The sequence below is a fragment of the Octopus bimaculoides genome, chromosome 3 (assembly GCF_001194135.2).
Source record: "Octopus bimaculoides isolate UCB-OBI-ISO-001 chromosome 3, ASM119413v2, whole genome shotgun sequence".
Taxonomy (NCBI): domain Eukaryota; kingdom Metazoa; phylum Mollusca; class Cephalopoda; order Octopoda; family Octopodidae; genus Octopus; species Octopus bimaculoides.
The window spans coordinates 43,738,835-43,750,089 of NC_068983.1; the positions used below are offsets into that span (position 1 = coordinate 43,738,835).

At 39.4% G+C, this 11,255-nt stretch overlaps 1 protein-coding gene across 1 annotated transcript in view; it reads left to right on the forward strand.

Moving 5' to 3' along the window:
• Positions 1-11,255, forward strand: part of LOC106875361 (uncharacterized) — a 142,593-nt gene that overhangs the window by 76,848 nt on the left and 54,490 nt on the right. Inside the window, exons 27-31 of the mRNA XM_052966732.1 lie at positions 575-729; positions 3,218-3,346; positions 4,304-4,637; positions 8,527-8,652; positions 10,609-10,769. Coding sequence (XP_052822692.1) covers positions 575-729; positions 3,218-3,346; positions 4,304-4,637; positions 8,527-8,652; positions 10,609-10,769 — 905 coding nt within the window. The remainder of the gene's footprint in view (positions 1-574; positions 730-3,217; positions 3,347-4,303; positions 4,638-8,526; positions 8,653-10,608; positions 10,770-11,255) is intronic.

Here is an 11,255-nt window from a genome sequence, read left to right on the forward strand (position 1 = left end):
GTCTGTCTGTCTGTCTGTCTGTCTGTCTGTCTGGGTGTGTGTGCATATATAGGTACGTATGTGTATGTACGTATATGTCTATCTATGCGCGCATGTGTGTATGCATGTTGGATTCTGAGCCTACATTAGACCGTGGACTGTACACCCTTGTGTGATTTTTGCCCACACACAAGTCAATTACAGAAAAATATATTATATTTATAGAGGGATGACCATTGGGGGCCACTGGAAGGATGCCCCCCCCCAATGGTCATCCCTCTATAAATATAAATTTTTCTTTAATTGACATTTGCTTTCTTTTGGGTGTTGGCCTTAAAGAACTCTTGGTTTGGGGTCTGGCGTAGATATTAAAAAGGTTGAGAACCACTGATCAACAGTCGCCATATAATTTATCCTTTGTTTTCTTTTAAGATGTTAGGATGTGATTTGATGGGGATTTGGCTGCTATTCCTAACAAGTCATGTAACCAGACAAAGCCTGTATTTTCTTGTAATGTCCATGTAAAGAAAAAACAAGTTACCGAAAGCATTGAGTAGTTTCATACATTTATTTCCCTTGTGTTTATTTACTGCAGACGTCTACAGGGACTGCCAAGAAATTAGGGAAAACTCCATGAATAAAAATCCTTTGGACAATGATGTCTATCCTATTGACTCAGACGGCGCTGGCGGCGAAAATCTGTTTGCCGCTACTTGTAATTTTACCGACACTCATGTTGCTGTCACAGAGGTAATTAACTCAAGAATCACTAAATTAATTTACATTGTAACACTTTAAATTATAAATAATAATAATATCATTGTTATAGTTGATAAGCTGGTAATTTGAATTTTTATTTTTATTCAATTAGAAGAGAAAACATTGTAATGACCTTTTCTCCTAATGGAAGAAAATAATGATGTAAGGAAAGAACAAAGGTAGACGGGGTGAAAAGTAAGACAGGAGGTAGGGATGGAGAGAGAGGAAGTTATCCTTGGCTATGGTGGGACAACAAGCAATGTTTACACTGTGGTGTAGCTGTAATGATGGGTTAACAACCAGTTCTTACACTATAAAACTTTTGTAATGATGAGATAACATCGAGTGTTTAAATTGTAAAAACTAGATGTTATCTTCCAATGGCATCGAAGGGCAATATGAAAGGTGGGGAGCAATACAAGGCAGTACGTGATATCAGAACGGAGTGAATAATTTTTTTTCTACTCTAGGCACAAGGCTCGAAATTTTGGGGGAGGGGGCCAAAAATGAAAAGCAAAGTTGACCTCCGCAGAATTTGAACTCAGAATGTAAAGACAGACGAAATACCACAAAACATTTTGCCCCACGTGCTAACGTTTCTTTTTTTTTTTACTGCCCAAAAGGGGCTGCACACAGAGGTGACAAACAAGGGCAGACAAACGGATTAAGTCGATTATATCGACTCCAGTACGTAACTGGTACTTATTTAATCGACCCCGAAAGGATGAAAGGCAAAGTCGACCTCGGCGGAATTTGAACTCAGAACGTAGCGGCAGACGAAATACCGCTAAGCATTTCGCCCGGTGTGCTGACGATTCTGCCAGCTCGATTCTGCCTTCATTTAGAGAATATCGGGGCACTCCGTCGGTTATGACGATGAGGGTTCCAGTTGATCCGATCAACGGAACAGCCTGCTCGTGAAATTAACGTGAAAGTGGTTGAGCACTCCACAGACACGTGTATCCTTAACGTGGTTCTCGGGGAGGTTCAGCGTGACGCAGAGTGTGACAAGGCTGGCCCTTTGAAATACAGGTACGAAACAGAAGGAAAGAGTGAAAGAAAGTTGTAGTGGAAGAGTACAGCAGGTTTCACCATCCCTACCCTCTGCCGGAGCCTCGTAGAGCTTTAGGTATTTTCGCTCAATAAACACTCACATCGCCCGGTCTGGGAATCGAAACCGTGGTCCTATGACTGCGAGTCCGCTGCCCTAACCACTGGGTCATTGCGCCTCCACTTAGAGAATATAATAATGAGAAAGAAGTACACAATATACTTTTCAACTCTAGGTACTAGGCCCGAAATTTTAGGGAAGGGCGACCCCAGTGCGTAACTGGTACTTAATTTATCGACCCCGAAAGGATGAGAAGCAAAGTCGACCTCGGCGGAATTTGAACTCAGAACGTAAAGACAGACTTAGAAGTACACTATATAGGAATAGAATATTGTAGAGTGCGGAATATGTGGAGAACACAGTGTGAGGAGAATACAGTGCATAATATGAGATGAAAATACATAATGCAAAAGATGATATATGAGTGATGGTGCACCGACGAGTGGCTGAGCATGTTGGGCTCACTATCATAAGTTCGGTTCTTGGATCAGGGGTTTCACATTAAGTCCCTCAACAAGGCACTTCATTTCGTGTTACTCCAGTCTGTTCAGCTGCTTCACAACTGGTGATGGTTTGTTTATTTTCCTGTAACTTAGCGGTTTGGCAAAAGCTATCAATAAAATAAGTACAAGATTTTAAAAATATGAGTAATGGGACCGATTTGATTGACCGATACATTTCAGGTTGTGTCCCAGCATAGCCGCAGTCCAATGACTGAAACAAGTAAAAAAAATAAACGAATAAATATGCCATAGAGGTTGGAGCCAGAGGTCTTGCGGGCAAATCTGTTTACGATCAGCCTCTCGGAAGAACAGGACCAAAAGCCTAAAGGCAATATCAGAGAGAGCAAAAAGATACTCCAGCTGGATCTGGCTGAGAAGGAACAAGAATGACCTCCAAACTGTGTGAAGGTGATTTTTATATTTTAATGATAAGGGAAGTAACTCTGAGTCATTGTGAGAGCCTTGGCATTTTACCGCTACCATAAGAACCAACGTTATTTCTTCTTTAAGTATAATTTTGAAAGCTGAAACAGCAGAGAGGGGTTTCAACTAGATGAAATCTCCAAGCGGTTTAAATGCACAAGTCTCTGAAATCCAAGTTGCTAAAAAGTGTCAGCGAAAAGGCATCCAGGAGTCATGACCTGAATGTGGCCTGGACCCCTCAGAGTCTAAGAAGTTAAGGGCCGAAACACTTGCCTGAATAGGGTTTCTTTGAAAACCTTCTACCGTTCAGTTCCCTTGAGAGTTTCTTACCACTGCCTGTTTTTTGATATTACCAAAGTATAGAAATACTTGATTGAGAGAAAAACCCAACTAAAATCCTTTGTAAAACTTAACTGATATTTTATTTTTTCTGTTTCCATAGGTGACACATTCAATAATCGAGTTTACCAAAGTGACTACCTCGACAGGAATGAACATCACACTTAATTATACATCATCAACTGTGCATCAAATTAAAGCACTCGTCAACTATTCTAACTTCTGTTATCAGGTAACAAAATTTACATTAAATTAAAAATTTCAGTTAATGTTATACATTAATTGAAAATATGCGCGAATTGTGTTTAGTTCTATTGATAATTATCAATTTTGCCGACATCAGCATGCATCAGTAAATAATTTGTTTGATGATTTCAACAAACAGAAGCAACTACTTTTGTTTAGATTCATTGATTCCTGCTAGCTTTGACTGATGGTACGTACACACAATTTGGTCGAAATACCACGATGTCTCAAAGTCCCCTTACGTCATTAAAATGCCTGTGTTATGAACACATATCGTCTAAAGCAGAGGTTTTCAAACTTTTTGACTTGCGGACCTTTTTATATTTCAGGCTTTACCTTAGGGACCCCCTTATAAACGGTTATGAAATTTATACATAAATATTTGCTTAAAATAACATATTTTTACATTTATTTATTTAACAGTATTTAACAAATAGGTTTATTGTCAATTAAAAGATTTCGATTAAAAAACATATATAAAATCAAATTGCCCATAAAAAGTATTTGCTGTCTACGAACCCCCTGTCTTGTTCTTGCGGACCCCCTGTGATCCGCGGACCACAGTTTGAAAACCCCTGGTCTAAAGGAAGGAGGTTTCTCCGTTGATAAAAAACAACAGCGATCAGTATATCCACGTTCAAATCTATCACAACAAATTGAGAATGAACAGATGTTATTGTATGGACTTGCGCCGTCCTGTGTGTTCCTTATGATTTATCATCAGTTTGGCAAACATCTGCACGCATCAACAAATACCTTGCTTGCTGATTCCCATAAACAAGATTCATCGATTAGGGTTGTAGGGTAGCCTTGACTGATGAGACATATCATCAGGTCAAAAAGCCATAGTGTTTCAAAGTCCCATTGCACTATTAAGAATGAATGTATACGTTATTAAATGATTTGTAATTAATTCTAAAATTCAAATGTTTATATTAAACAGGATGTGGAATACCAATGTCAAAATACCCCTTTGATTAATAATGGAAGCGACTCTTTTGGTTACCTGGTTTCTTACGATGGGACAAAAATGGATCGTTTTGGTGTTGGATACTCTGATGACGTTGTTGGCTGTGCATGCATGGTGACTGGCACTTGTCCTGAACAACATACATGTGAATGTGATGCAAAATCTTCTGACTGGAAGTGGGATGAAGGTGTTGTGGTCGATAAAAAATATCTACCTTTAACACAGGCCGTTTTTCGTCCAAAAACGCAGACAAATCAAAGGGCTAAAATATCCATAAGTTCCATAAAATGTTCTTCACGACCAATTTGTAAGAATCCTTGTTGCTTGTTTTACCTATCTTTAGCCAATTATAATTATTTCACTCTTTAAAGCTGGCAGAATCGTTAGCGCGCTGGACGAAATGCTTAGCGGTATTTCGCCCGTCGCTACGTTCTAAGTTCAAATTCCACCGAGGTCGACTTTACCTTTCATCCTTTAGGGTTCGATAAATAAGTACCAGTTGAACACTGAGGTCGATGTAATCGACTCATCCTATTCCCCAATGTTGCTTCCCTTGTGGCAAAATTTGAAATCGTTATTTCTCTTTTTAAGACGGCGAGCTGGCAGAAACGTTAGCAAGCCGGGTGAAATGCTTGACAGTATTTCATCTGTTGTTCTGGGTTCAAATCTCACAGAGGTCTACACTGCTTTGTTTCTTTTAAGAGTCAATAAAATACAGAACTAATCAAGCACCGGGAGATATATTGCATGCCTTAGGCATTTTTAACTCAGTGGAACACATCTCCTTTTGTATCTGACTCCAACCCGTTTGTTCGAGACAGAATCACAGAAAAATAAGAGAGAGAAAAGAGTGATGGAGTTGGGGAATCAACCTCAGAATAGAACTGATATTTAATTCATTTACCTCTTGAAAAGGTAAAATGTGGAACTCAAATTACAGAGAGCCAAATTAAATACAATGTGGTACCCTACTCACCCCTCTAACTTCCTCTTTGCTTCGATTTATTCACTATTTCAATAACTTTTATCTTTACGGCAGTGAGCCGGCACAATCGTTAGCACAGCAGGCGGTGCTTAGCATTTCGTCTGTCTTTAGGTTCTGAGTTCAAATACCGAAATTGACTTTGTCTTTCATCCTTTTGGGCTCGATGAAATAAATACCAGTTGATCACTGAGGTCAACATAATCGACTTAGCCCTTCTCCTTGTGACAAAATTTGAAACCAATAACTTTCATCATTAAACCTCAAATAAAAGCTGAAGTGAAATTATAAATTATTCCATGGGATGGAAATATAAATTAATTAGCTGGTGAGACCCGTGAATATTTCACGTAATTAATGATAAACTTATTGGGTCATTTCTGAAAGCTTTATCTAAAAACAAAAACTGAAAGCGTAGCCAGTGTTGTGTCTGTATCAAAAGATGGTCTTGCATCTGCTACTTATTGAAAAGTGAAAGAAATTGGAATACGATGATTACTTAATGCACTTTATATATACACTTTATATACTATTTGCACAATTTTATAGACATAATACACTGCACTCTCTCTTTTTCTCTCTCACTCTTCACCTTACCCTCTTTTTCTCTTTCCTTTTTCTTTCGCTCTTCGCCTTCCCCTTCAACTAATTACGTGAAAACCTTACAGACGAGCTAAGAAAAAACTTAGTTAATTAAAATATTACACAATTCACTTACCACCATCTCTCCCTCACCCTCACCCTCCCAATCCCCATCCCTCTCATCCTCTCCCCTTCAACTAATCAAGTGGAAGCGTTACGGACGGGATATGTAACGGAGGAACAAGCAGAATTATTATAAGATTGAGTTTTAAAACTTAACTTTATTCTCTTATTTGAATAAAAATGAGTAATTAAAATTACTATCCGTCAATGTTTGTTAGTATGGAGAAGACACCAACAATCAGTGAAGTCATTGCTGATTTATTAACTGGCTTTCTTTCGGTTATGACACAAGGATTCCGTTTGATCCGATTAGCGGAACAGCCTGTACAAGAAATTAGCGTGCAAGTGGCTGAGCACTCCACAGACGCGCGTACCCTTAACGTAGTTCTCAGGGAGATACAGCATGACACAGAGTGTGACAAGGCTGGCCCTTTGAATTACAAGTACAACTCATTTTTACCAGCTGAGTATACAGAGCAGTGTAAAATAAGATATCTTGCTCAAGGACACAATGCGCCGCTGGGAATCGAACTTACATTCTTAGTATAGATGTGAGAATGGCCGAGTGCTTATGACGTTCGCATTGTAATTATGAGGTCCGTGGCTCGAATTCATCTTGGGCAAATATTTTTACCAAAGCTTCATGTTGATCTCCAAGTTTTGTGAGAGAAACTGGGAAATTGAACAGAACTTGCTGGATAGATAGTCTGATCTTCTCTACTACTGTCTGATGTACTCTACAATGGGTGGAGACTTATCGTGGATAGCTATGCCAAGAATAAAATAAATCTGCACTTTTCCGACCACACTACCGTCGATTAATACCAACCTCTTTGCTAGCACCTAGACCAGAATCTTAAATTTTGCATTCAGCATTGTTATGGGCCGAAAATCATCGATTATGTTCCTCTTTGTTAGTGCCCTTCTCCGCTAGTGATAACACTCCCTAACTCAGAGAAATGAGGAATCCTCCAATTGAGCTGACGGTTGCAATAGATGTTCGCCAAGTTCTAGGCAAACAAGTTTGATATGTGTAGGTGAAGCTATCAGAGCAGACCGACAAAACCAGACGAGCTCCCCTCTCAAAACCACAAAACCACTTACCATTAATCCTATAGATTTTTTTTAAGAATTCAGAGTCAGCACTGGAAGATACGACGTTTCGTACATGAATACGTCTATGTAAACAATGCGATCGAACATAGAAAAATAAGTTGTGCGTATACATATTTCAGGAGTTGTTGCTCTTACTTCAGTACCACATCCAACCCATTAACCATCCATTGCTAAACTACCCACTAAATTTAGCAATTGAGCACTACTGGATATACCAATTTTACATATTAAACACATTCCTGAGAACTGGCATGTATATATTAATTGCTGATAGAGACACCGTATTTCGTTATCCTACCATAATATACTACCAAGTATATTCTTTTCTACTCTAGGCACAAGGCCCGAACTTTTGGGGGAGGAGGCCAGTCGGTTAGATCGACCCAGTACGCAACTGGTACTTAATTTATCGACCCTGAAAGGATGAAAGGCAAAGTCGACCTCGGCGTAATTTGAAATCAGAACGTAAAGACGGACGAAATACCGCTAAGCATTTCGCTGCCTTGCTACCAAGTATATTAAAGGTGTATAAGTTAACATTGTGTCTCACATGTGTTAGCAGTGCGATTCCTCGTAGCCTTTTGAATTTCCCACTGAAACCCGCTGAAATCGCGGTAGCAGTTCCTAAAGTTGTCTATCATCTGCAGCCCATCGTTGTCACCTCAAACAGGTGAACAACATGTCACTGAAAAACCGTATGAGTCTATCTGGAATCGAATAGCATGCGCCCGTCCCATCCTGTCAAAGATTAAATTGTGCCTTTGTAACCATCCATCTTGCAAGATTTCGAGTTTTTATAGGCGCAGACGTAGTTGTGTGGTTAAGAAACTCGCTTTACTACCACATGGTTTCGAGTTCGATCCCACTGCGAGGAACCTTGAACAAGTGTCTTCTACAAGAGCCCAGAGACCGGCAAATATCTTTTGAGAGAATTTGGTAGACGGATACTGTGTTGAAGCCCATTGTGTGTGTATGTGTTTATGTTTGTTTCATGCACTGCTTGACAACGTGTGTTGGTGTGCTTACGTCCCTGTAATTTAACGGATTGGCAAGAGAAATTGATAGAAAAAGTACCTGACATGAAAAGAAAAGTACTGAGGTGGATTTGTTCGACTAAAATCCTTCAAAGCGGTACCCCAGCATGACCGCAATCCAACGACTGGATTAAGTAAAATATAAAAAGATATGCCATGACTTTGCTACCTACACCCGAACGTCTCTTGTTACTTCGTGACTGAAAACACGTGCCTTAGCTCTGACAATGCATTCTTACAGAAAAAACATTTAAGGGCCATTCTTATCACAAGCACGACAGTCACCAAGGCCTTTCTTTAATCACTTCTTTTAATTATTTAAAATCCAAACATAATCAGGTGTTTCTCTGCTCTTTTAGATTTTCCGATCAATTGTGTTGATGCCTACAAAAGAGGTATGAAGACTGGTTCAATATTTATCCAACCATCAGACAAAGTTGACCCATTTTTTGTTTATTGTGACATGGAATACATCTCGAAAACCGGTAAGTAGCATTTTATATTATAAGTGAGGTTTTATTTCGAAGTCCACTTCTGGATCTTGTTAAGTATCGAGCATAAGTATCGCTGTCTCTTCTATGTATCTGTCAATCACACAATCATTGTAACAGGCGATGGAATGGCAGAGTCGTTAGAAGGCCTGACAAAACACTTCGCAATATTTGTTCCGACTATTTGTGCACTTAATTCAAATTCTACCGGAGTCTTCTTAGCCTTTCGTGTTTTCAGGATTGATTAAAAAAAAAAAAAGAAACCAGTCTAAATGACAGATTGGACTGGCTTTTTACCTTCTCGATTCAAATCCCGCTGTTGCCTATTAAAGTGGTAGAGTAAATCTATCACCTGGCTAAACCCCACCAACAGGTATCCGGGGTACATTTAGCCGTGTCCACTAAGTTCGATACGTTCTGCTCCTCCCCCTACTAGTCTCGGGAACTCTGTAAAGGGTCATGAGCACTACCTGCGCTCTTAACTAAAAGATAAAAAAGAACTGAGCCACTTTCATACATACATTATAAATACAATTTGTAAGTGGGACAATAAAAATATGCAAGACTTTTCTCAATTCTAAAATGTGAATTTGTGTTTATTATTTACATTATAAATATGGAGTATTGTATCTTTGCTAGAAACCAGCACCTTCCTTACAGGAGGACTTCAACTAATTAGAAAAGGATAAATAGAAAAGGACATACATATATACATACACACATGCATATATACATACATGCATACACACACATACACACACACATAGACACATACATGCACATAGATACACACAAACACAATCATGCACAGATACACACATACATACATACACACACATACACACACTTACATGCATACGTACATACACATATACACACACATACATACACACATACATACACATACATACATACATACACACAAATACGTACATACATACATACATGCACAAGTATATACATACACACATATACATACACATGCATGCATACATGCATTCATACATACATGCACACATACATACACACATACACACACATACATACATAAATGCATACATGCAGACATACATACATACATACATACATACATATACGTTGATGATGGCTGTCTACTCGTAACCGAGGAAGACCATTGCCTGAGCAAAATGCCAGCAATGCCTGCGCATGAGGTTATTGCACTAACAGTCGAATTTACCAAGGCTCGCGTCCGCGGTTTCCATGCTCACCGTGGCGCCCTCCTACTCGATCGGCCATCGGATTGTCGCCTTGCTAGTGATTGCACAACCCACACTTTTAGGTTCAATAAGGCTGCACAGAACCTCACAGACCCTCTCTGACATGATCCAGGGACAAACCAGAGCAAGATATCCAGTACCAATATGGATTGCAGGCTAAGGAATAAGAGAATTCTATAATCTTAAACTAAAGCAAAGGGCCCCTAAAATGTCCACTACCGTCCCCTGCATATTTGGTTTTATATCAGAATGAGCTGGCAGAAACGTTAGCACGCCGGGCGAAATGCTTAGCGGTATTTCGTTTGCCGTTACGTTCTGAGTTCAAATTCTGCCGAGGTTGATTTTGCTTTTCATCTTTTCGAGGTCGATAAATTAATGTAATCGATTTAATCCCGTTGTCTGTCCTTGTTTGTCCCCTCTATGTTTAGCCTGTCGTATATATATATGTGTCTTTCTGTCTGTCTGTGTTTGTCCCCCACCACCGCTTGATAAGCAGTGTTGGAGTGTTTATGTCCCCGTAACTTAGCAGTTCGTCATTAAAAAAAAATGATAGAATAAACACCAGGTTTAAAAAATAGGTACTCGGGTCAATTCGTTCGAATAAAATTCCTCAAGGCGGTGCCCCAGCATGACCGCGGTTCCATGTCTAAAACAAGCAACAGAAGAAAAGAATAAAGAATTATTTGACTGACAAATTAAATCTCTTTTGCAGGTGTAACGATTATCCGTAATGAATTTGAGACCACTACTACAATTACTGGTAAAACAACACAAGTGATTTACTACAATGTCACATACGTTCAGATCGAAGCATTGATTAAAACCCACGAGTATTGTTACCAGCCAGTCAAATACGACTGCAAATTTACCAAGGTAAACAACCATATACATTCATTTTCTAGCTGAGTCTTGTCAAATTCACTTTGTTTTGCGGAGCGAATTGAAGCATAAACTAGACCCCACAGGCCAGACAGGGACAATTATTCTTAAAAACATTATTTATAATCTAGATCAAAAGGCGGCGAGCGGGTAGAATCGTTAATACGCCGGACGAAATGCTTAGCGGTATTTCGTCTGCCGCTACATTCTGAGTTCAAATTCCTCCGAGGCCGACTTTGCCTTTCGGGGTCGATAAAATTAGTACCAGTTACGCAATGGAGTCGATGAACTTAATCCCTTCCCCCAAATTTGTAGGGCTTGTTCTTCCAGTCAGTGGCGGAGCTAGGGTAAACCTGCCCGGGATAAACCGCAAAAATGTACCCCCTCCCAATTACAAAATCCACGATATTACATAGTACTTATTTGTTACAAGTAATTAATGCTTTTAAGCACTAATTTAGGAATAAATATTTTACCAGG